Below are 26,559 nucleotides of genomic sequence, written 5' to 3' on the forward strand. Positions count from 1 at the left end.
CAACAAAATAATTAAACGATATATATAATATATCCGTGTAAGTCATATTATTTGAATGTGAGTTAACTCACATGATGAGAAATATTTAAATAGATATCCTATAAAATTGTAGATTCTAAATTAATTAATAGTTATTAATCCATAAATAGCTCTATACATAAAATGGGATATATATTCTCTATATATTATTATTAATTTATTATTATTCCAAATGATTAGTTCTAAACCCACCTAAATTTTTGTTAAAACAAATAGGTGTAGATAGATGGTAGGAAAGGGACAAATAAATAAATAAATATATAAATATATAGAGATGGATATAATTATTAATTAAATTAAATGAATTTATAAATAAATTATATATAAGAGGCATGAAATAGTATCTGTCTGTGACCCTACTACTACATATTAGTACTCGTGGTATGACTGAAACTTTTTAGTCAACGGAATTGTTAATTGGAAATTTCGGAATATAGAAATTGTCTTCCCTTGTTTACAAAGCCCTGAACCTGGTTTCTCAAAACCTCTTACTATTCATCATTTATATTCTCTTCCTCCCTTCCCTATATATACCATGAACACCAACACCACATTCATCATCACACTATCCAATTTCCAAAATTTCATCAATTTTGTTTTTTTATTTTTGTCTTTACAACTTATTGAGGTATGTGAAAAATTCTAGTAGTTTTGAATTTCAATAACATAGATATGTTAGAATTATATAACTAGCACAGCATAAAAATTAGTTTTTGCGACGGTTTAAACTGTCTATTTGCAACAGTTTAAAATTACTGTTCAATTATTATGTGATGATTGTATATTAATATATAAAAAATTGAATTTTTTTCTTTTTTTATTTGTTAATTATGTATATGAACATGCATTATGTTCTTAATAATTAATTAGTTAATTAATTAACTAATTAACTTCAATTTATAGGTTATATGCTAGTAGCACATATGTCCCCTGCAATGGTGATGAAAAGTGAAGAGAGTTATGAAGATAATGATGAGAGAGAAGTTTATCATCATCAATATCAAAAGGGAGTGAAGCAGCTTGTTGAGAATGGAAGAATCCACACACTGCCTCAAAGGTACATACTTCCAGCTTCTGACAGACCAATCATCACTACGAGTGAAGAACAAGATGATGATTCAAATTTTGTTGGAAATCCAAAAATTGAGTTGCCAATCATTGATTTTTTCGAATTGATTGGTCCAAATAGGCCTCAAGCTCTTCAATCATTAGCCCATGCTTGTCAACATTACGGATTTTTTCAGGTCAGTATGATTCGATAACTGAGTTTAAATTTGATACATAGACGATACTGTTATTTTTAATTATTTATGATCGACATACAATATTTTTAACAAAGTTATTGTTAGGGTTAGTTGTTACGTTCTCAATTTCTAATATATTAATATTATATATTATAATTTTTATGGTAAGTAAAAAACTTACAGTAATAAATCATTTTAAATATATCGATATTAATCTTAAGTTTCAAACCCTAAATTAAAAATCAACGTAAATGACGTATTATAATAGCATATTTAAATTTTTTTTTCGACCATTAAAAAATACATACTTTTTTATTAGACGAGATACAAGAAATATACATAAATATATAATGACTGGACCGAAATTCATTAAATAAAGTTGAATTTGGTTGCATGTTGGAACAAAATTGGTGCAGTTGGTGAATCATGGGATCTCAGAGGAAGTTATAAGGAAGATGAAGGATGTGATGGGAAGATTCTTCAACCAAGCATATGAGGAAAGAGCAAAGCATATGACAAGTGACATGAAAGCTGCTGTTAGGTATGGAACAAGCTTCAGCCAAAACAAAGACTCTGTCTTTTGTTGGAGAGATTTCTTGAAGCTTCTTTGCCATCCTTTGTCTCATTACCTTCCTCATTGGCCTCAATCCCCTATGGACCTTAGGTACTTCATTCTTCTTCATTATTATTATTATATGCTTTTTATTTAATTATTATTACACAAATTACTTAAAAATAAACTTAATTAGTAGCTACTTTAATTTCTTAACAAGTCTTACTTAATTATTAACCACATTACAAAACAATAAACAATTTAATTAGAGAGTTAATTTTTTTCACATAATATCGGCTAACTTTTTAAAATTATTTTTTATTTAAAATTTAAACTATAAATATTAAATTAAAAAATAATTTTATAATTTGACTAATTAATTAAAAGTTGATCCATATATCTATTCTTTTTATAAATATATCTAAAGCGTATTCTAACTAATTTTTTCTCACCATCTTATTAACATTGCTAATTCTAAGTAGTGTGAATATATATATATAATATCATAAAACACTCAAAATTAAATGATCTTATTTATTTCATGTAGCCGAATTCATTAAATAAAAAAAGACTTAGTTAAGAAAATTAAACAAATTATTCTTTTGTTTTGATTAATCAAATTCCAGCACACTCCCACTTTCTCTCTTTCTCCTTTATCCCTACGTGCACAATAATATTTTAAATCAAAATAGGTCTTAATATAATTAGAGGGTGTCCACCATTGGTTTAGTTTCTACTTTCTAATTTGATTGGACGCACATTTCTCAATACATGGTCGACAATATAAATGGCTCCATCATTTCTTGCTCTAGTGTATAACCTCTATATTTAATTATTCATATAGCAGCATCTACACTACTATTGCATAATAAGGACAAGTTTAACTAGTACTTTACCCTATTCTTTTAGGTTGTTATTTAATAATTTATTAGCTAGGGTTTTGTTCACAAGTATATGGCGTGTTTTGTAAATTTTGATTTTTTGACTAATTTTTTATTTAAAAATTGATTTATTTTCTTAATACTTATAAATATCTTTTTATATTGTATCATTTTAAATAATTTGATTAGACAACTTGATCACACAATTTGAATAGACACACAAATCATTTCTCCAGTTTAGTATCTTATTTCTAACATGGTATCAGAGCCACGGTATCCTCCTTGAATAGAATAGATTATTTTCTTGTGGTGAAATAATCGTAGTTTTTGCATTTTTTTTTATTTAGTTATTTTAAAGGTTTCAAACTCAAGTTATCACTTGAGTTTGAGGAGGGATGTTAGAATTATAATAATAAAGACGTAATCTTCTATAATAAATATTCAGATATACTAAATAATACTAATTGATCATAATTGATTCTAATTATATTCTAATATTTATATAAAATTAAAATTTGTAACATAATTAAATATACTAAATATTTTTCTTTTTCAAAAAAATTAAGGAGTTAATATTTTTTTATCAATTTTAATCAGTGTTAGCCAGTATGATATTTTTATATACTAATGTATTATATATATATATATATATATATATATATATATATATGTATAAAAATATTATTATTTAGTTAAGTATTAGTAAAAAATAATAAAATTTGCTGACCTATAATACTGTTTTTTTTTTTTAATGTTGTTTTTAAATGAAATGAAGGGAAGTGGCGGCTACCTACGCAGAAGAAACCAATAACTTGTTTTTAAAGTTAATGGAAGCAATTTTGGAGAGTTTAGGGATCAAAGAAGAAGAAGAAGATGAAGATGAAGATGATAATAATAATAATATTATGAAGAAGTTGGAAGAAGGTGGGAGCCAAATGATGGTGGCAAATTTGTACCCTCCATGTCCTGAGCCAGATTTGACACTTGGAATGCCACCTCACTCAGATTATGGGCTTCTAACATTGCTACTTCAAGATGAAGAGGTTGAGGGTTTGCAAATTCAATTTCAAGGAAACTGGCTCACTGTTAAACCCATTTCCAATGCCTTTGTTGTCAATGTTGGTGACCACTTAGAGGTAATTAATTATTTCATAATCACCCTTAATTATTATTAGCTTATATTTTACATCAACAATAATAGTAACAATTTAAAATAAGGATATAATGTAAGACTCGTTACTTCATTCAATTAATAAAGTTTTTAATAAATAGAAAATTCTAAAAGAGAAAGAAAAAATATTTATGAATTTATTTTTTTAAGATTTAATTACTATGTCAGTCTCTATAGTTTTACTGAATTTTCAATTAAGTCTTTATACTTTTTTTTTCTTTCTTTTCAATTGAGTCCTTATACTATATCAGATTTTGTAATTGAGTCCTTACTGTAACAAAAATGATGAAATTAACAGAATATTCCATTAAACAAACCGAATATGCATATGAGTAATATTTTACTGAATATTCTATATAATTTAACAGAATATTCTGTTAATTTCAACGTTTTTGTCACGGTAGAGACTTACTTATAAAATTTGATATAATATAGGGACCTAATTAAAAATTCGGTAAAATTATACGAACTGAAAAAGTAATTAAATCTTTTTTTATGCATTATATTGATAATAATGTAAAAAGTTTATTTATCATTTCTTTAAATGACAACCATTTTGATTAAGGTATAGAAAAAAGAGATTTTACTTAAAATATGTAATGATAATAATATTTAAATCATAAAATTATCTGACCTAGTAATTAAAAAAATAATTTTATTTATTTAAAATCATAATATTAAAAAATTGAAGAGTTAAAATTGATATTTTAATTATTATATATATCCTAAATTAAATTTGGTTGCTGATCCTATTTATTTATTTATGATCAGATATTTAGCAATGGGATATACAAGAGCGTGTTACATAGGGTATTGGTGAATGCAAGAAAGAGTAGAACTTCAGTGGCATCATTGCATAGCCTTCCATTCAATTGCACTGTGAAACCGTCGCTAAAACTCATTAATGACGCTAATCCAAAGCGTTACAAAGACACTGATTTTCATACATTTCTTGCTTATGTTTCCTCACGAGAGCCCAAGGGAAAGGATTTCCTTCACTCTAGGAAATTGACTTCCTTCACTTCTCATTAATTAATCAACTATAGAAGGAAAAAAAAAAAGATGCATCATTATTAATTAATTATTGAAATGAAGTGCCATATATAGATGTGCCCTACATGCACGTACAATAATTGGTGATGGTTAGATTTTTGGAGGAAGAGAAATTTTTGTTATTTTTATCATATAATATAACATATTAATCAATCATCAATGATTCAACATGGTAGGACCACTTGTCACAGAGACTTTTAGCTTACTTTTTCTGCAATATTTTTATCTTGTTAGAAATATTGTTAGAAATTCAGAAATTTTGTTACAATTTCATTGTGAGGTCGGTCGGATCAGAATTATATATAAAATATATATATAGTTAATTAATTCATGAGTACATTATTATAACTACTTTGCTTAGCTTCTTCAGTAAGTTTTTGTTGTTTGTCAACAATAATTATATGTCTATTAATGTGAGTTATTTTGCTTATATAATGTTTGTAGTTTTGATCTAGAATATGTTTCTTTACCTAATTACAACATCTAAGAATAATCTTTAATTTGAGAAAAATAGTAAGAGAAAAATGTTAATAGCTGATTTATTATGAAAATGTCTACTAATAATGGATAAAATGTAAAATTAAAATTTTTTTTTTGAATTTTATAAACCGTCGCTAAATTAGACGTAAATTGTTTTTTAAATTGGCAATCTAATGATAAAAATATTTAAAAAATTGGTAAAATAATTACTGTTGGATTATTTCTATATTAACTTAAATGTGACGTTTTGATTAATATTTTAAAATCACTGATACTGTAAGAGGATATATGACTGTAGAAAAAAAAACGATGCAAATAATTATATAGACCTATAATACACTTTAATTGTTCTATTGTGTAATGCGTTTTTTATTTTGTACACTCTAATTTGTATTGTTGACATTTTAATTAGTTTATTATTTTAATATAAAATACTATTAAATTTTTTATTTGTCTAATAGTGATTTAAAAATAAATTCTGAACCCAGAATTATGAATATATATATATATATATATATATATATATATATATATTTAAACAGGTATAATTTTTTTAAAATATTTTTTAATTATCGTCTAATTATCCGATGATAATGAGGTAAATTTATTTTCGATAATATAATTTGTCAAAATAAAAACTTTTTGCATCAGAAAAATCCGACATTAATATTGAAATATTTTTCCGTCAAATCCTATAAATTCGACGTTAATAACGATATTTTTCATTGAATTTACATAAAATATCAACGTTAAATCTGACACTAATTTGTGTTTCCCATAGTATAAATTTGTTTGTTTATTGATTGAAATTATCTGATTATAGTTGTTGACTCCCTGACATATTATTTTTTATATTTATCATCATCATTATTATTGAGCCTAATAACTTCGTTCCACATATTATATATCATTGTAAAAAAAAAAAAATCCATACAAATATCAAATTAAATACTGTTTAGGTTGTTGAGTTATATAAATACACATTCATTATATTAAACTCGATTTTATTTATTTATTTTATCATCAGGCTCGTGATGCTTGATGCCTACATGGGAACCCTATATATACAGGCCCTATTTTTTATATATACACTCGTGAAAGAACATTATTGTGATCCAACTAATTAACTAATAACTATATATTAAATGTAAAGCATATAATTCAATACATGCATGGTTTGTACTATTGGAGCCGCAAAATAAATAAATAAAATTAGTAATTAAATATTATATCCTGCAAGTGCAAGATATCCTTCATATTCGCACTGTCAAACCGAATAATATATGGTGGCACCAAAGAAATAATAATTTGTATAGTAATTAATAAATAAAGCATAAAAATAAATATCCATTTGCTACTTTTGATCTTCCTTACAAGTATGTATGTAGTACGTACAAAGAATATACGGTTGAATTGAATAATTAATTTAATTTAAGTTTAATTATTATTCTCTCCGTTCTTATAATTTTATCGAAATTTTAATTAGGTCTTTATACTTTTTTTTTAATTAAGTCCCTATACTATATCAGATTTTGTAAGTAAATTTCTACCATGACCAAAATGTTAAAATTAACGGAATATTATATTAAATTATACTGAATATTTTATAAAGTGTTAGGCATATTCAATTTGTTTAACGGAATATTCTATTAATTCTATCATTTTTGTTACAGTAGGGACTTAATTACAAAATCTGATATGGTATAGGAACTCAATCAAAAAGAAAAAAAAAAGTATAATGACCTAATTAAAAATTCAATAAAACTATAGAAACTGACAAAGTAATTAAATATTTAATTTATTAGTATATTGCTCTGTAAAAATTAAACACATTTATTGTTTTTTGGTTTATCAAGTGATCAAATAAATTAAACAACCCTATATATGCATAGATATGGAAATAATTTTCCATCTTAAAATAATTTAATTACTGTGTCTTTTAGTACACCAATTAAGAATAAGATAATCAATTATTATTTTGAAATTTTCCCGGATTGATGATTTGACCTTCCCCTAGAAAAATGACATTCAAAAAATGTGAACGTAAATTATTAATAAGATATGAACAAACTTATGATCAATTAATTAATATATATTTGTCTTTTCTTTAAGAAAAAAACCCTAAGATAATTCACAATCTTATTCAAGTAATATCTGTCAATTCTTTTTTTATTTTTTGAAATAAAAATGAGACCAAAAGAGGAAAGCGTTAACTATATCTATATGCGTGTAAAATTAAAATACATGCAAACCCTAAATATCATCATTATTTTATATAATTAACAGAATTCGTCATATATATATGTTTAGCTTGTTTGATATCTTATCTTTTGTAAGTTTTTCAAACCTTACGTGTACTGATAAGTAATAAGTGATTTATATAATTTTATATTCTAACTAATAGTTTACAGTCTTTTTCTATTTTTCTTGTCAAAAGTTATGACTTTCTTTTAATTTTCTAATTCCACAAAGTTTGGCATTCTAGATTGTATGCATGGCTTCACAAAGCAGTCAAATAATTCGTCCGATTTTCTTTCTTGATTTTAATGGGGCCATGCATTTTGTTGATTCTTGTGTCGCAAAGTCATTAGATTTCATACAACAATAAAATAAATAAATAAATAAATAAATAAAACCAATGAATAGTAATAATTATGATGATAATGGAAAAAAGCACACAAAAAACTTATATATGAGTAAAAGAATAAGGTAAAAATTCAGGTGCAGTTAACTTCGTCTGAAATTAATAATTGAGAGTCGTTAGATGACAGTTTAGTTAACTTATTAAATTATTTAACAATTATTAACTATTAATTTTATGTAAAATTGATTGTATCTAAATTTTTGTTGAAGAATAATAATGCTAAACTTAAAAGTTGATGTCTATTGATGATTATTGATAAATCAATAAGCTAATGTCAAATTAAGATTTTGATAAACTTATTAATACAACGTGCTTAATTTTTTTTAAACAACTTTACAATAAGTCCAATATTTTAATTAACTTTGCCCTATTCTCAAGTCTTGGTTTACTTGGTAAATCCATATTTAGTAGCCAAAAAAGTGTTGTGTGCGCATACCTTGACTTTTTTTGGATTGACTTTGACTCAAGAAGCCACCCATATTTAGGTCTTTGGTATCACTTGACTAAAAAGTAGTTTCTACGCCAAATATACACAAAACATGCCATGTGTTCATACTTTTTATTTTTGGTCTTTGCCATGTGTTCATATTAAATATAATTGTAAATATGGATTTTATATGTAACAGTCCAATTCATCCACTTAAGAATATTGCCAGCTTTGATATTTCAAGTCTTATAATTTTGTTATTGATGGAGGACAAAAATTATTTCATTCATTAAAAAGATGTTAGAAAACAAGATACTATGCTGAAAAAAGGATTTGTGTATTATTGAGTGTATTCAAGTTATCTGAAATGATACAATATCAAAAGATATTTATAGGTACTAAAAGAATCGTAATAATAAATATGTAATCTCCTATAATAAATATTCAGATATACTAAATAATACTAATTGATCTTAATTATATTCTAACAAAAGATATTTACAAAAGAAAAATATTTATGTCTTTATAAAATATGTTTCGTTTTAATGTTTTAGTTTTTAACCGATGTGATCCTTTAGATTCTAGGTCTAAAATCAATATTATTTATTAGAAGTCACAATTATTTTTTGGTTAGATTGTTTGGTGTATGTATATAACTTTCACTACTTGTAGAAAGGATTATTTTAATTTGCTTTTCTTGATTTATATATTTGGTGTTGCTTTTACTATATTAAAAAACGTATTTTTCGATGCAATAAATCGATAACTATCTCTTTCGTCGATATTTTTCGACGGTTTGTTATCGATATTTTAACAATGTTTCTTATAGTATTTATGTATTTTTTTATTGATTTAAAAAATTATTAATGACATAAAAATAAAATATAAAAATATTTACAACAATAACTTTATTTAATAATAAAATTGTGATCTAAATATTTCATTATAGAATGTGTTTAACAATGTCTTCAGAATAAAATTAAAGAAAAAAAGTTCAATTAATATTATCACATTAAACTTTGCAAAATAACAGATATATTATTTAAAGTGATATTATTTTTTCCTTTCTCAATCATTCTTTTACTATGTTTTAATGCTCAACACCTTTTGCCAATTTTTTTTTTTCGTTTCGGTGGTTGTCAATTTAATTAATCCATAAATAGTTAAGTCCCACCATATGCTTAAAATATAGATCAATGACACATATCCACGTATACTTTTTAGAATTTGATCATCCCTACTCAAAATATATTCATAGTTGGTTGATTAAATAAATCATGAAATACACACAGCAAAAGCAAGTTAAGGTGTTAAGCTCCTATGACTGTTTTAACCTTAAATAACATCCGTATGAAGGATAAAGGTGGAAAATTTATTAAATATAACATTGAAATGTAAGATAACAAACATATTGGTTTGAAAATTTTCTCTAAATTTTTACAAGTTTTTTTTTTTTTGGACTTTAAATTTTCAATTGTAAATCAAAGGTAGTTTTATTTTTGTTTTTGGGTTACTAGATATGGTTTATTTAGAGAAAGGTTTTTCCTTCTGAAGATCTGATTAGTTTTCTGTTAATTGTTTGGGCCTTGATTTCTGAAATTACCAAATCATAGGCCCAATCCCCAAGAAATGATACAAGATCAGCCCAATATTAAGACAAAAACGAGAGGAATTGATAAAAGAAAAATAATGATATGACCAAAAAAAAAAGAAAAAAAAATAATAATAGTTCCAAAATAGATTTTTGTTTTATCATAATTATTAGGAGATATTTTCCAATTTCCATTTCCATTTTCCCTCCCCCTCCTAAAAGTTAATTAGGTTGCATTTAAGAATTTATTGTTAGTTAGACAATAAATTATTCTATATAAAAAATAAAATTTAAATTTTACAAAATTTAATTAAACTATGAATCGATTACTCGATTAGTTATAGTTAATTTTTTTATATTTTTTTGTTAAATATAATGATTAATTTCCCATTTTAATAGGATTAATTAATTTAAAAATGTCAAAATCTTTTCATGTACAAATTTCCAACCATTAAATAAAGAAAAAATAGAAGATAAATGTATTGTCCTTAACCTCATTTTAGTGAATATGTTTCTTCTTTTTTTTTATATTCTTAAAGTAAAATTTATTTAACATTTTTTATAGAGAGTAAAAAAAATGGATAAAAATGCTTATTATAATATTATATAATAATTTCTATTCAATGGAAACATGAAAATCCAACAAAGATTTTCATCATCTTAACACAAACAATGCCTTGTTCTTCTTCTTCCTTACTTTCTCTCTCATCTTTCTCTCTCTTCCCTCCTCACACAAAACTCAACCCACCAAAACCATCACTCCCTCAGCGCTTCTCAGTCAAATCCTCCATTGACAAGAACACCACCAACACCAAAACAAGTTCATGGGTGAGTCCAGATTGGCTCACATCACTCTCAAGGTCCCTCACGAATGGAAAAGATGATGATTCTGGAATCCCCATAGCAAGTGCAAAGCTTGATGATGTTTCTGACCTTCTTGGTGGTGCATTATTCTTGCCTCTCTTCAAGTGGATGAAAGAGAATGGACCCATTTACCGTTTGGCTGCTGGGCCTAGGAACTTTGTTGTTGTTAGTGACCCTGCCATTGCCAAGCATGTGCTCAAGAACTATGGCAAATATGCTAAGGGTCTTGTTGCTGAGGTTTCTGAGTTTCTCTTTGGTTCTGGTTTTGCCATAGCTGAAGGCCCTCTCTGGACAGTAATGTTTCCTTCTTCACTGAATTTCTTATGAGCATGTTTTCAATTTTCAATTTTGAAGGTGTTTATGTGTTTATAAGGTTGATTTGGATTTTTGAGAATAGGAATCTTTTGTGGGGTTATACCAATTTGTGTGCTTTGTTTGTGCTTTCAAGTTTAGAAACTTGTTAATTTGAAGTAATGAGATGCAATGCCTTTGTTGGCAATGGATTATGGTGAAATAGGCTTAAGTAATGCTAGTTCATAAGTTAGAATAGAAGTGCTTGATTATGTGGTCCTACGAATTCCAGTTCTTTATCACTAGTTAGATTTAAATTGGAGTTAAGCCATTAACCTGGTTAATCTAATTAGGAGAGTCATTGCACTTGAACCATCAACTTGTGTCTGAGTGAAGGTCGTTGCTTTAATTCCTTGGTAGGCACAAAATGTTGGGTACAAGTGCCGGTGGAGGCCGGAAAGTAAAGGGGGAGGGAGAGTGTCGATTGAACTTTGAAGGCTAACATTCATCTTTGGAAGGGTGTTTTCATGTAAAATGTATTGTGCTTACTTTATTGCCGGTTCACTTAAATTTTTGCTACGAGCCCAACCCGAAAACAACCACTTAGTTGTGTAAACCATGTATTCTTTTGGTTAGATTGGTACTGGTTGTGCTTGTGATGATTTTGTATACTTTCTTAGGCAACTAGCTCTTTATTACAGCTGTTTTCTGAAATGTATTAGGCCAGGCGCAGGGCTGTGGTTCCTTCTCTTCACAAGCGATACTTGTCGATTATAGTCGATAGGGTATTTTGTAGATGTGCTGAGAGATTAGTGGAGAAGCTACAACCTGATGCACTCAATGGAACTGCAGTTAACATGGAGGACAAGTTTTCGCAGTTGACTCTTGATGTTATCGGTTTATCTGTATTCAACTACAATTTCGATTCGCTGAATTCCGATAGTCCTGTTATCGAAGCTGTTTACACTGCATTGAAAGAGGCAGAGGCTCGGTCCACTGATCTTTTGCCATATTGGAAGGCAAGTTCTTTCTCATTTCGCCAATCCATGATGAGAGTTTTCTTTCTGTATTGGTTATGCCACTTTTCATTCTTCTTATTTTGTTGCAGATTAACTTTCTTTGCAAGATTATCCCCAGACAAATAAAGGCTGAAAAGGCCGTTAGTATTATCAGGACGACAGTCGAAGATCTTATTAAAAAGTGTAAAGAAATCGTAGAAGCTGAGGGAGAAAGAATTGATGATGAAGAATATGTGAATGACACCGATCCTAGTATTCTCCGGTTCTTGCTTGCCAGCAGAGAAGAGGTTCATTTACTTAATGCTAAATTACATAAACTGAGATATTGATTGATCATAGCTTAGCTAAGTAAATTGTATCTTAAAATTGTTTTCTGGTATGAAGAGCTTTTCTATGTTGATTATTTTTCTTGATGGTTCTTATGTTGCAGGTTTCGAGTGTGCAATTACGGGATGATCTTTTGTCACTATTAGTTGCTGGCCATGAGACCACTGGTTCAGTGTTAACCTGGACCCTTTATCTTCTAAGTAAGGTACAAATTTGCTTTTCTTTGCTCCTTTTCTTCTTTCTTGAAGATAAGATTTCCGTTTTTTCGCAATCGACTTTATGAATTGATTAGTAAGCCTCCCTCCAATTTCACCTCAGCATCAATGAGTTGCTCGCTGCATATATTTTGTGTCTCTATTTATGTATTTTGACATATCATTATGGATCAACCTCCTCTAAAGCGAGGAAGTTGCTAAAGTGAGAAAGTGAAAGTCTAATCACCCTTGAATTAAGATGGTAGGACTCTCACATGATAGAAGTTACAAATTCAATAGTGATTAACCTTACTTTATTACTTTACAATTCTCCTCACTTTAGAGAATCTTTTTCCATATGATTACTAGCATTGAGTGAAAAAATAAGAGTTTCACCATGGTTTTTCGTCCCCCGACCTCCATTTTGCGCAGGATTCTTCTGCATTGGCAAAAGCACAAGAAGAGGTAGACAGAGTTTTACAGGGAAGACGTCCCGCCTATGAAGATATTAAAGATCTTAAGTTCTTGACACGCTGCATCATCGAGTCACTCCGTCTCTATCCACATCCTCCAGTAGGTTCCTATGCTTCTCAGAATGATTTTGTAATAACTTGGGTTGATAACATTGAAAATTGATGGCTAAAATTGTGAATAAATATATAGCTAATTTTCATCCTGAAGGTGTTGATAAGAAGAGCTCAAGTTCCTGATGAACTTCCTGGTTCTTACAAAGTCAATGCTGGTCAAGATATTATGATTTCTGTATACAATATACATCATTCTTCTGAGGTATATTCTTTTTCTTCTTTCATTTTCACTTTGCTACATGTTAATCTTAAAGGTGAAAACTCACATGTAGTTGTCTTTATGTGAAGTTGATAGTTGAGAGCTGTTAGATGATTTGACAAGTTTGACTAAATTGTCATCTAACGGTTTTCAACTGTCAACTTCACATGAAAATAGTCACATGTGAGTTTTTACCTAAATCTTAATGCACTGTGTTGCATAATCAAGTGCTTTTGCCTACTTTCAAATTCACCATTTTGATCTATTCCACAAATGATTTTGCAAGGTTTGGGACAGGGCTGAAGAGTTTTTGCCAGAACGATTCGACATGGATGGGCCGGTGCCGAATGAGACGAACACGGATTTCAGGTTTGCATCATATCATTGCAACAACAATAGTAATTCTTTTTATCAGTCACTGTCACTTTTTGCTACATCTGTTACTTGTTGTGCACGCTAGCTTAGACTTTGACTCGAAACATATGACAGATTCATTCCATTCAGCGGAGGCCCTCGCAAATGCGTCGGCGACCAGTTCGCATTATTGGAAGCCATAGTTGCCCTTACAATCTTTCTACAGAACATGAACTTTGAGCTGGTTCCTGATCAGAATATCAGTATGACCACAGGAGCAACAATACATACAACAAATGTAAGGTTTTAATTACAATCTCGCTATGCATACATTCTTTAAAATAAGGTAAAGAATCATATGTAGTTGTCTTCATATAAAGTTAATAGCTGAAAACCGTTTTTGATACCAGTATTTTCTTAACAACCAAACACATATTCTTTTTGTTTCTGCAGGGTTTGTACATGAAACTGAGCAAACGGTAGACAAGGTTAACATTAACTATTTCTTAATTAACGAAATTGTTTAATAATAATAATAATCATCATATTATACTCCTATGATGTTTCTTTTTCCCCCTCATTTTCCCCCCTAGATGATTAGCACAAAGGCACATGCTAAATATCTAGCAAATATGTATTCAATAGAAATTCTTTTCAACAATTCAATCATTCATTATAATTTCTAAATGCTGTAAAGAAACTGAATTGAAAAGTGAAAAAAGTACTCTTTTTATTTGCTTCATTTTAATTAATTTCTTAGTTATTGAAAAGAGAACCTTTTTTACATTTTCAAACGCACTAAATACATCGAAAACTTAAAAAAAGTTTATTATTATACTTTTAAAATGTGCTCTTAAGACACAGGATAGTTAAACCCTTTATTTTTTGAGAGTGGCGCTCGCGCCAGATTACCGGCGGGCTAAGAAACCGCCATCAACAACTAAGTTATGGCCACTAATATAAGCAGATTGATGAGAAGCAAGAAACAAAGCTGTTTGAGCAACATGAATTGGCTTCAACACAATCCCCTTCAAATTGGCACCAACAGCACCAGCACTTTCAAGTTCACTTGCCTCCATACCAAGCTCTCTACACGCCAAAGGCGTGGCCACAACATAAGGCGAAATCGAATTAACCCTAATTCCATGAGCTCCAAGCTCACCACATGCCGAACGCACAAGACCCACAAGACCATGTTTGGCTGTGGTATATCCATGACTAGCCGCATTGCTACTAACCATAGCAGCCACGCTAGCCGTGCAAATTATGGAGCCACGTGTCTTTGTTTCGACCATGACACGTGCCGCGTGTTTAATGCATGCGGCCGCTCCATGAAGATGCACGGCTAGTGTGTTGTCAAAGTCCTTCAAATCCAAATCAAGAATGCTGGAAAGAGCGCCAGCAACTCCAGCGTTGCTAAACATGATGTCCAAGCTTCCGTATTTGTTAACGGCAAAAGTAACGGTTTTTTCAACTTGTTTCTCGTCTCTAACGTCGCAGTGACGGTAACTAACCTTGTCTACGCCAATGAAACTTGCTACTTGATGTCCCAGTTCATCGTTAACATCTGCTATAACTACAAATGCACCGTTTTCCACAAATACCCTCGCTGTTTCTGCTCCTATTCCACTTGCTCCTCCGGTCACAATTGCAACCTTGCCGTCCAACCTGAAATTCATACCAGACTCTATATATTTTATGGGAAATATAACAACAAAACTCATTACATACCAACCCTTTATATGGCAACCCTCTATATAGCCATGAATTGCTAACTTTTTACTATTTTCTTAATCACTAAGGTTATTAATTGAAATTAATGCTCTTGACCACCATTAAATATTAATGCTCTTGATAAGCTTTTACTTCCCGAAAATACTTTATCAAAGATGGTTTTGAAATATAACTTAAAAAAATTATAGCATCTATATTTAATAAATTATTATTATATTATTTTATAACGGGTTGTATTCTGACATTAAGTATACTAACATATTGTTCTGATAACTGTTTGTATACGTTTTTCTTTTCAACTATTTTTTAAGAAAGTATTATGTAATGAATCATACATAAATTAATATTTAATAATTATTTATATTAAAATTTTATCAATAATTCTAAAATTCTAATTCATATATTTTTAGTAATTATTATTATTATGATTCTTTTTTATATTTCAGTGAGTCAATTATCAATAATCAATAATTCTAATTCTACAACAAATTATATTCTGACGCTAAGCATACTAACACTAGTTAAACTAAAAATGACTTTCAATAAATATAAACAGCAACAATTGTATTTGATAAAATATTTTTTAAAATTCAAATAGACCATAAATAAATACAAATATAAAAATAAAATTAGATATTTATTAATATATAAAATTATATTATATATTTTTAATTTTAATAAATACAAACTAATTTTAATTTTTTTTACTTTATGTGCTTCAAAAGCATTCTTAATTTTAAACAAGTATAAACACATTTTTTTATTTATCAAACACCAAAAGTAGAAGTACTTTTTTTTAAAAGTTTTATCAAATCAAACTTAAATGATACTTCCTATGTCTCTATTTTAAAATATACACTTTCTTCCTCTATAAGAGTTAAATATATAAACTTTACCCTATTTGATTAAAATACTCTTCAATAATTATATATATATATATATATATATATATATATATATATATATATATATATATATATATATACTATTGTAATAAATGATATTTTTTAATATTTTGCCTTGTTACCAAAATATTAAATTTACTTTTTTTTATATATTTTATGATTATAATAAAAAATTATAAATAAATAAAACTCTTAAACATTAATAATAAATACATATTTCATCTTATCATTAATATTATTGTAATAGTATTAATAGTATATAAATATATTTTTTAGTTATTTTTAATATTTTATCATTAATCATGAAATATATAAAAAAAACAAATTAAGTATTTTTAGAACAAGTTAGAATATTTTATATTATATAATAATAGTAATTAATAATAACATGAAATATATATTTATTCTTAAAGTAACAAATTTTATTTATTTTTAATGTTTTTTCATTAATCATACATACAAAAATTTAAATTGAATATCGTTTGTAACAAGTTAATTAAAATATTTTGTTTTATGTTATAACATATTAAAAAATAAAATTTCTTACGATAATAAGAATACATATTTATTATTATTATTTGAAAACTAAATAATTATTACTAATTAGTCATTATGGAAGATTATTTTTGTCAAATGAAATAAAATGTATTTTATTTAATTCTTGTAAAAGAGGGATAAAAAAAATATTATTTAGAATCCAATATATTGAGTGCCATTTTCGCAAAATTTAAATTTCTAATATAGTTATGTATTTATTAAAATAAAATATTTAAAATTTTCTATTAATAATAATCCATTATTAAAACACATGTTAATTAAATTTGTTTATTATACTAAGAGAATCTCCAATATTAAATTTCATTTTAATTTTAGTTTGTTTTATATTCTACAAAATATCACATTAATATTTGTACAATTGTATATATATTATAAATAATAATTTGAGATTAAATATAAAATTTGTCATTTTAATATTTAATTTCAATTCAATTTAAAGTTTATATAAAGTGATAAAATTTAATTTATTTTTTATTATAAAAAAACCGTCACTTTATGTCATGACCGGTCATAATTTTTTATAATGTCAGATTTAAAACTTGCAAAAACACTTTATTGGATTTGCTGTGTAAATTATGACTCAAATTGATCTGTGAATTTTATGCATGTGTGTGGTGGTGGACTTCATTGGATGTTCAAGTCCATGTTTTATTTTTCATCAAGGGAAAATGATGGTGAACTAGAGTAGCTGGAATTACATAAAACATTTTCAATTAATAAAGTTGGGAAGTCTAAATCATAGGTAATACATGTAATGATTAAAGAAGGGGAAAAAAAAATTCATATTTCTATTTCTATTTTTTTTCTTAATCTTTCATAAACAAAAAAATTAGTTAAAAGTTGTAGTTCTATGAATGGCCTAGCTAGTTATCATTCGTTAAAGAAAAAATTGAAAATTAATATTTTTCAGTTAATAATCATTTATTATTTTTTCTTAACTTTTCTATCTATTATTTTATTGGTTAATTATTATTAATTAAAATAAAGTTGGTTTTTAAGCAAGACCCTTCATTAAAATAATAATTTGAAAGCTAACAAAATTTCTACAACTTAAATCATTATATAATCATAAAACACTTTCTTCAATTGAAGGAAGTCATTATTAACTTATTATTAAAATATTCAATAAAATTACTACGTGTTAGATCCGAATTATAGTTTTCTTTAGGTGGAAGCATATCAACTTGTTTTGTTTTCTTTTTACTCATCATCCTTTATTTGCAAGTTGTGATGGTTTAGTCTTAATCCCTTGCCTTTGGTTTAACGTTATTTTGTGCATGTATCTCTTGTTTATTAGGAAATATTTTAATACTCATCGATAGAATTAACATTTTTTTTATTCCTCCTCAAAAAAATTATTATTAAAACACTTCTAAATATATTTATGAGTATTTGATGATGAGTTTTCAAAAGAATCATGAATTGTACTATAGTTTAATTTAAAGAGTTAGGAGAATCCATTTTCTCTATGGTTGACATTTGGGGAGAGTTGTTGACTGGTGGCTAGTAAACTAGTAAGTACCACGACCAAACTTTTGGACCCCAATAATGTAAATTCCATAAAATATTTGAAGCTATTTAGATAAAAACGCTGAAAACGTTTTTTTATAAAGATATTTTTTAATTATTAAAATTTAATACATATAATTATTTAAATTGTGTTATTTTTATCAAAATTAGGTTAGACATTGATTTGAACGAAAAAAGTGAATCAAATATTAAATTGGTCTAAATTAATATTATTTTTTATAAAAAATAACTAAAAACTTCTATTATATATATTAATTTTGAGAATTCTAAATTTTAATCCTTTATTTTTCTATCGTAGGATTAGAATTTAGAACTTTTAATATATATATATATATATTAATCATTCTCTATAATAAGGGTATTGTAGTCATTTTTTATAAAAAAAAATAATATTAATTTAGACCAGTTCAAGATTTAATTCACCATTTTTTCGGTTAAATCAATTTGTCTAGCTTAATTTTGACAAAAATAATATGATTTAATCAATTATATATATTAAATTTTAATTACTGAAAAACGTCTTTAAAAAAAGACGTTTTAGGCGTCTTTATCTGAGTGGCCAGTTAAAATACTACATAAATGAAGATTTTAAGAATATATATAACAACCTTAAATAATCAATTTTTTTTTCAGAAGTGAAACTCGAACCCATGAATTTGAGGTGAGTATAACAAGACTATATCATTTGAATTATAGCTCGTTAGCAAAACATTTTCATTTGTTACTTTTTGTATTTAATTTCTTATTATTGTAAAATCATAGCCAGAAAAACGTCGTCAATGTTAAGCAATGTAATGGCAAGAAGACAAAAATTGAGTACATATATATACAATGTCCAAAAATTTGAACATTCATATCCGTTCTTAGGATTCAGCAGTAGAATAGTTAGTTGTTTCTGAAGAATGTTTATGTATCAAATTATTCCCAGTTTCCATAGATTTCACAATGGAAATTGCGATGAGTTCAAGGCTAGGTGTCTTTCTTCATTTAATTATACCATTTTTGTTTTATACTTTGGGCACAGGCTGTTTCATATTTGTATGTTTTCAACATCTTAGGTTAATAATTTATTTTACTAATAATATATATCTTTTCTGATTTATTACTATATGGAGGATAAAGTTTAAAAAGTTAATAATTAATGTTTTTCCTTATCAATTTCTTTGATATATACTACATGTAAAATAAGATATATATATTTTAATTTATACATATGAAATGTATAAAATAAGTAATAACTAAGTTTTGTGATTTTGACATATTTACATACCCTAAGAGTCACATTGCTTAGTGCATCAACCAATATTCTTGTATTGATAAAGTCGCTTAATTTGAATGATAATGTTGTTTTTTACTTTGTTGGTTGCTGTGAGTTGCAACCTCCTGCACATGGAAAATCTTTTTCTTAATATATTGTAACCTTTTAGGTTCTAGGCCAACTACTTCATGACATGTCAGCATAACAAATCCCGTAAGTCTTTTTTTTTTTTAATTACAAATATTTTTTATTAAAGATATTTTTGTTTAAATTTATTTAATATATATATATATATATATATATATATATATATATATATATATATATTAAGTCTCTCCTAGTTCATTTACTTATGTTTTAGTCTATGATTGTGGCATTTACAATAATATATTTTTTATAAAAAGTTTTATGTACACAAAAAATTGATTATTAAATCAATATATATATATATATATATATATATATTGTTTAATTTATTTTTAATATATATTTTATATTTTAAAATATCTTTTATAAGAGAGAATGATTTTTTGTATATATGTAGTATGTTTATTCTTTTTTAGTTTGTAAATATATTGATGAGTAGAATAAATAATATAAGAGTTTAAATTTTTTTATTTTCAAAATAAAGATTAAATTTTCAATATTTGATTAAAAAATAAGAGAATAATTTTGTCATTTTTTAATTGATAATACCATTTTTTATTGTATGTCATTTAAAAAATAACAAAAATAATTGATAATTTAAAAAACTACATAAAAAATGACAGTATCAATGTTCAAAATAACAAAATCATTCCTGAAAAATGACCTCTACTCAATTTTTAGTTACACATTTTTTACTAAAAAAAAAGGCAAGAAAAAAGAGGGAAAAGAAAGAAGGAGGAGGAGTTTGTGCTGTGATGAAAGCTGTTTCTTTTAATTTATAACATATGTAACAACATAATGATAATAATGAAGCATGCATATATACAGTTATAGTAATACACACATAAATACAGAGCAAGAGAAATCAAAATTACAAAGACAAATATATGACTCATTATTCTTAAGAAAATATAGAATACTAATATATTATCTATCAATTTATTATTAATAATAATTAAATTATATATTTTGAACACATATATAAAGAGATATATTTAAAAAATATATTTATAAAAATATATTTATTAAATATAGTTATAAAAAAGATATTTTATTAAACACCTCTATAAAAACATTCATTAAATACAATTATAAATAAGAGTTGACAAAAATTATAACAAAATTATATTCTTAATCTTAAGATAATTTGACATATTTAATTAAATTATATCTTTTAATTATTAATTTTACATAAAGACTAGTGTACGAGAGTATTGACCTCTTTCTTCGTCTTCTCTCTTTTCTTTCTCTAACGCAAATAACAAAGCGCATAGCATAGCATTTAACAATAACAATGCAATGCGTTTGAAAGTAACAATAAAATAACAACCTTGGCTACAATGACAATTCAGCTAACTAACACCAACATTCTCTCTCTCTTCAGTTGGTGGTGACTCTGGTGGTTGCAGATGCACAGAGCAATCGTAATCATCATCCATCATTACGATTAATCACATGAAACCTTACCAGTTACCAATTATGAACGTCTATGTGAGTCAGTGACTGAGTGTGATTCAGAAGAGAGACGAGAGAATGTTTCGCTTGAGTAAGAACAAGGCTTCTTCGAAATCTGCAGCTGATACAAGATTCGAGTTCAGATTCTCTCATTTTAAGGCTCTTCAGGTAATTTAATTTAGTTTAATTTAATTTTTATTTTTCCCTTGTTCTTCCATTTACGTTGATAAATGCTAATGCAATAGTGTGTGAAGTAGAGTTCTGTTTTTTTTTTTTTTTAATTTTTTTTTCACGTTAGCTTAATACGCTTCGTATGTTCGCAATTGTTGATCCGCGGTGATGAACTGATTATGCATTTGGTGCGGAATTTGCAATGCAAGCCTCGGAATCGTAGATCCTACTGTTGTAATTTAGAAACAGCGAAAACTAGTGTTTTATTTGTTGAATTTTGTCAAAGAAGATGAAATTTATTATGTGAAGAAGTTTAGTATTTTGGAAATGGATGATAATTAATTAAGGTGAACTAAAGTGGAGTTGTTCTGTTGAGCTATAATATAGAATCCTCGAGACTTGAATGTTTTATCAAATGCAAGTAGCGGATCGTGTTGTTGGTTTGATATGAATAACAAGTGTTCATACATATTTTTGTTCACATTATTAATAATTTAATACTAAGTAGTGGGACAAATCATAATATTGAGTGACTACAGTGACGTGTTAAAAGTAAGCAAAGATGACTTATCTTTAAGTTCTAAAGTAGCTGTAATCATGGGGGAAAATGATTAAATCACCAAAATTATACCCTTTTTATCCAAATTTTGCTGCTAAAAAAGTTGTATGTTGATTTCGGAATTGTTTTCCGTAATAATTCAGTGTGCGGGGAAATAAAGGAAATAGATGGTTCTGTTAATAATAACAAATGTTGATTCTCTTGTTTGTAGGTACCCAAGGGATGGGAGAAGCTCTTTGTTTCTGTTGTTTCGGTAGAAAGTGGTAAAGCTATTGCAAAGTCAAGCAAAGTGCTGGTGCGAAATGGGAGTTGTCAGTGGTCAGATTCTTTTTCAGAATTTGTATTGTTTCCGGGAGATAATTCTTCCAAGGAGATTGATGAATGTCTCCTCAAGCTTATTGTTGCCATGGTGCTGATACTATTTCTGTTTGCTTTTCCTATTGTGTATATTCTACTTTGTAGTTAAGATGTTTCTTTATCAGTTAGAAGTTTGTTTGAATTATGATATGGCTTAACAGGGATCATCAAGGTCTAGTATCCTTGGAGAGGCCACTGTTAATCTGGCAAGTTATGTGAGTTCAAATGCTGAATCTCCACTTTCACTCAAGCTGAGTAAGTGCAACCATGGGACAGTTTTACATGTGAGTTATACAAATAAACTTGTCTTACTTTTATTGAGTGCAGATACCTGGATGGTTATGTGTTACTGTGGTTGGTTACGTTGGGATTTATTTGTAGCCAAATTTGGGGGAAAAGTAACATTGTAAATCTGGAATATATTGCTGAGTATTGAATGTATCTTATTAATTCCAATTACTCTTGTTAATCGACAACTTGTTTTCTTTGGGTAATGTTCATTCAAGCGGTATTCACTGTGATTTTACTCTCTGATATAGAGGCAACCTATGGTCTCTTATAAACAAAATTGCAACAATTACAATATGTTATTCATGTTTGAACGGAGTTGGGAATTCAGTGATTATGTATTTTGCAGGTAACTGTGCAGTGCCTTACACCAAGAACAAAAACCAGGTTTGTACTGGAGAGGGGTGGTCTTTTCTTTCATTTCATCTATTGTTCTAGTAATCGTCTAGTTCCTACACCTTTTCAGGGATAGAGAGTCTAGTGAGACAGATTCCCATTCGAAGGCCATGAATGAAAATAAGCATGATGTGGCTATTAAGTCAAATGGCTCTGATTGTTCATATGTACATAGTGTTGGATCTTCCTCTCTTGAAGATTTGGAATCTACCTTATCCCCAGGAGAAGTTGAGACTAGGGTAAATTACAATCTCTTTTCCAATTTACCAGATCTATTCTACTGTGCAAATGATAATGGATTTCTGCCTATGCTTACATACTCATAAATAATCACTCTATTCATATGCCTATTCAAATCTGCAATCAATTATTCAAATTAGCTTTCGACTAGATAGCTCTGTCGTTTAGCATTTTACTGTTGATATGTATTTCTTTATTATCATGATACTATTAACATGTTGCCTTTGATTGCAGGCAACAAGTTTCTCTGAATCTGTATCAAATTGCAGCTATACCTCAGCTGAGGGATCCACAGGAAGGGGGAACATATCCCCAAAAAGCAATGATGGACAGATCCAGGCTGGGAGACATGACTCAAACAGTTCCCGGAAAAGTGCCTCTAATAATGATTATCATGCTAATAACTCATCTCCATCAAATCATTCAGCATTTAGTTCCCTAAGTGTGCAAGAGTGCAGCACACCATCTTCTAAGATGACTAATTTGTCTAATAATCGTCCAGAAGGTGCAGAAGACACAAGTGAAGAGCTACGAGCTCAAGCAAAGATGTGGGAGATGAATGCCAGGAAGCTAATGGGTGATTTGGATATGTTGAGGAGAGAATTCTCAGATCAGTCCAAAAAACTGGCAGGTCTGGAAATGGACCTTTCGACAGCAAATGTAGATCGTGACAGTTTGAAAAAAGAAGTTGAAGATTTGAAATTGTTGTTGGAGGATCCAATACTGAGACACACAGCATTGGAAGGTTCAATATCTCAAGGTGACATTCCAGACATTGAAAAGGCACTAAAAGATGAATTGAAGTTTCAGAGAGAATCCAATGCCGATTTGTCTTTGCAACTTAAGAGGAGTCAAGAAGCAAATGCTGAGCTTGTTTCTCTTCTCCAGGAGCTGGAAGAGACCCTACAACAGCGGAAAGTTGAGACTGACAACCTTTTATCATTGCCCTCAAGATTCAGTGAAATGGAGAGATCTTTCCAATTAAATATAGAAGAAAATAAGAGCTTAACAAACCAGCTAGAACAGTTGGAGAAATCAAAGAAAAATCTGCTGATTAAAGTGCAAGAGCTGGAACAGTCATTGGAGGACAAAATGCATGACACTGCGCATCAGAAGAGTCCAAATGACAAAACCCTTTCAGATGTTGAAATGGAATATGAAAGCAAATTATCTGCTAAAGAGGAAGAAATTCTATGTTTGAAAGCAAAGCTGTCTGAATCTCTTCCAGAAAGCAATTATTCAGAGACTGTGTCCAGACATATCGAGGAAGCAGATCTTATGCGAGAAATCGAATTACTGAAAGAGAAAGTTCAAGAACTTGAGATGGACTGCAATGAACTGACAGAAGAGAATCTGGAGCTTTTATTCAAGCTTAAAGAAGCAAAGAAAAATCCTAAAGACGGAGGTCTCAAAGATCGATCTTTTGCTAGCTTTGAGTCTGAAAACAACTTATTTCGAATCTTCCCTTCAGAAAACATGCTCCAGGGGAAACACACCAAGAATATTAGTGTTGATGATAATGTTCCGACTAAAGAGGTTGAGGCTTTGAAACTTGATCCAGAAGTCAGAATATCGGATCTGAATATGGAAGTGATCAATAAAACATCCGAAATAGCAAATCTTGAGGCTACCTTATCTTCTAAAGAAAAAGAAATTGGGGTTCTGCAGAAGCACCTGACTGAGTTAGAAGGCAAGATCAATGATCTTGAGCGAGAAAATTTTCAACTTCAGGAACAAATGGAGATCTTTACAAAAGAAAGTGATACGGACTCTAAATTCTTATATCATTTACAAAATGATTCTGCAACTCTCAACAAGAATATAGAGTCCCATGTTTCTGCCAGTGAAACACTTACAAGAAAGTCGTTGGAGTTGGAAGAAGGAAAACATAAACTGGAGCTCCACATATCAGAGATAGAACAAGAAAATGAACAGTTGTTAAGGCAAATATCTGTATTGGAAGCTCATCTTGGAGATTTGACTAATGAAAAGGAGTCTTACTTATCAGAACTAGAGAGCTCTAAGTCTCAAGCTGCGAGGCTTCGGGAGGAGATGTTAAAGATGAAGTCTGAGATGGATTATTCAAAGGAAGATTCTAAACAAAGGGAACAGTATTGTTCCCTCTTGGGAGTAAGGTTGCAGGAATCAGAACGAAGATTTGCTGATATCTGTGGAAAAGTGGTAATCTTAGAAAAGAAATTTTCTTCAATCCAGGAAGATATTGCATCAAAAGAGAAGCATCTTGCGTTGGAGTTAGATGGCTTTATTGATGAAAATAGAAAACATATGGAGCAGGGTCAAAGCTTGTTGAATCAGATGCAAACGGAGAAGATGGTAAAAATCCAGAGCCTTGAAAAGGAAATTGAGAACCTCAGCATGAAACTTGCAGCAACCTATGATGAAAAAGAATTGATAGCTTCCAAAGCTTTGCTTGAAGTATCCACTTTACGTACTGATAAAGCTAAACTGGAATCTGCTTTTGAAGAAGTTCAATCTAAACTGAGTTTGTCCAAGACCGAAGTTAATGGGATGCATACTGAATATGAACAAAAGCTGAAAGACCTAACAACTGAACTTGTTGATCTGAAAATGGAAAAGCAAATGCTGATGAATGAACATGAAAAACTGTTGAAGGTGGTGGAGGATTCCAAATCAAGAGAGCTAAAACTCAAAAGCACTATAAATGCCCTTGAGTTAAAACTTACAGTCACTCAATATGAAAGGCAAAAATTCATGGATGAGTCTGGAAATCTAAAGTTACAGTTGCAGCAGACAAGTCAATTTGAGAATGAAATTGTGGCTCTCAGGAATGAGCTCAACTCTGCCAATTCTGAGAAAAAGAGATTGGAAACCTCACTGAGCCTAGCTTCTGAAGTATGCAAAGATTTGGAGGCAGAAAAGGCGTCATTTGAAATAAAGATCTCTACCTTGGAGAAGGTTGTCTCTGAATTGGAGGACTGCAAGAGAACTAGATCATCACTTGAAGAAAGGCTTATGCAGTTGGAGAGTGACTTGAAGGTTAGAGAAGAAATGAGATGTGTTC

At 28.4% G+C, this 26,559-nt stretch overlaps 4 protein-coding genes across 6 annotated transcripts in view; 3 read left to right on the top strand and 1 right to left on the bottom strand.

Annotated features, from left to right (window-relative positions):
• Positions 1-531: 531 nt before the first annotated feature.
• Positions 532-5,109, top strand: LOC112759460 (probable 2-oxoglutarate-dependent dioxygenase SLC1). 2 transcript variants are annotated; one of them, XM_025808048.2, is made up of 6 exons: positions 532-667; positions 943-1,096; positions 1,229-1,283; positions 1,700-1,947; positions 3,493-3,853; positions 4,660-5,109. In XM_025808048.2, the coding sequence occupies exons 2-6, from the start codon at positions 948-950 to the stop codon at positions 4,918-4,920; spliced, it is 1,074 nt and encodes a 357-aa protein (XP_025663833.1). In that variant the 5' UTR covers positions 532-667; positions 943-947; the 3' UTR covers positions 4,921-5,109. The 2 variants fall into 2 exon arrangements, with proteins under 2 accessions (XP_025663833.1, XP_025663832.1); XM_025808047.2 differs by having other exon boundaries at positions 943-1,283.
• A 5,458-nt stretch (positions 5,110-10,567) lies between these two features.
• Positions 10,568-14,666, top strand: LOC112759486 (carotene epsilon-monooxygenase, chloroplastic-like). Of its 2 annotated transcripts, none has more exons than XM_025808050.3 (9): positions 10,568-11,241; positions 11,961-12,257; positions 12,347-12,544; positions 12,688-12,789; positions 13,211-13,351; positions 13,460-13,567; positions 13,851-13,933; positions 14,054-14,216; positions 14,372-14,666. In XM_025808050.3, exons 1-9 carry the CDS (start codon positions 10,756-10,758, stop codon positions 14,399-14,401), a joined length of 1,608 nt encoding a protein of 535 aa, XP_025663835.1. In that variant the 5' UTR covers positions 10,568-10,755; the 3' UTR covers positions 14,402-14,666. The 2 variants fall into 2 exon arrangements, with proteins under 2 accessions (XP_025663835.1, XP_025663834.1); XM_025808049.3 differs by having other exon boundaries at positions 10,704-11,241; positions 13,442-13,567.
• LOC112759512 (short-chain dehydrogenase reductase 3b-like) lies at positions 14,624-15,715 on the bottom strand. The gene has a single exon (XM_025808052.3). The coding sequence runs from the start codon at positions 15,640-15,642 to the stop codon at positions 14,827-14,829; it is 816 nt and encodes a 271-aa protein (XP_025663837.1). The 5' UTR covers positions 15,643-15,715; the 3' UTR covers positions 14,624-14,826.
• Positions 15,716-21,269: 5,554 nt separating this feature from the next.
• LOC112759528 (uncharacterized) overlaps positions 21,270-26,559 on the top strand; it is a 6,785-nt gene continuing 1,495 nt past the window's right edge. Inside the window, exons 1-6 of the mRNA XM_025808053.3 lie at positions 21,270-21,673; positions 22,447-22,644; positions 22,754-22,876; positions 23,230-23,267; positions 23,347-23,515; positions 23,751-26,559. The exon at positions 23,751-26,559 is cut by the window's right edge and continues 206 nt beyond it. Coding sequence (XP_025663838.1) covers positions 21,584-21,673; positions 22,447-22,644; positions 22,754-22,876; positions 23,230-23,267; positions 23,347-23,515; positions 23,751-26,559 — 3,427 coding nt within the window. The 5' untranslated portion in view covers positions 21,270-21,583. The remainder of the gene's footprint in view (positions 21,674-22,446; positions 22,645-22,753; positions 22,877-23,229; positions 23,268-23,346; positions 23,516-23,750) is intronic.

The sequence above is a fragment of the Arachis hypogaea genome, chromosome 2, assembly GCF_003086295.3.
Source record: "Arachis hypogaea cultivar Tifrunner chromosome 2, arahy.Tifrunner.gnm2.J5K5, whole genome shotgun sequence".
NCBI lineage: Eukaryota > Viridiplantae > Streptophyta > Magnoliopsida > Fabales > Fabaceae > Arachis > Arachis hypogaea.

Bases quoted from the DNA above. Each gene is read 5' to 3' on its own strand.
- LOC112759460 (XM_025808047.2), top strand. From the start codon at position 948: ATGCTAGTAGCACATATGTCCCCTGCAATGGTGATGAAAAGTGAAGAG. The intron at 1,284-1,699 runs GTCAGTATGATT...AAATTGGTGCAG, and splicing joins AACATTACGGATTTTTTCAG to TTGGTGAATCATGGGATCTC. The intron at 1,948-3,492 runs GTACTTCATTCT...AATGAAATGAAG, and splicing joins CAATCCCCTATGGACCTTAG to GGAAGTGGCGGCTACCTACG.
- LOC112759486 (XM_025808049.3), top strand. From the start codon at position 10,756: ATGCCTTGTTCTTCTTCTTCCTTACTTTCTCTCTCATCTTTCTCTCTC. The intron at 13,568-13,850 runs GTATATTCTTTT...TGATTTTGCAAG, and splicing joins ATATACATCATTCTTCTGAG to GTTTGGGACAGGGCTGAAGA. The intron at 13,934-14,053 runs GTTTGCATCATA...AACATATGACAG, and splicing joins GAGACGAACACGGATTTCAG to ATTCATTCCATTCAGCGGAG.
- LOC112759512 (XM_025808052.3), bottom strand. From the start codon at position 15,642: ATGAGTTTTGTTGTTATATTTCCCATAAAATATATAGAGTCTGGTATG.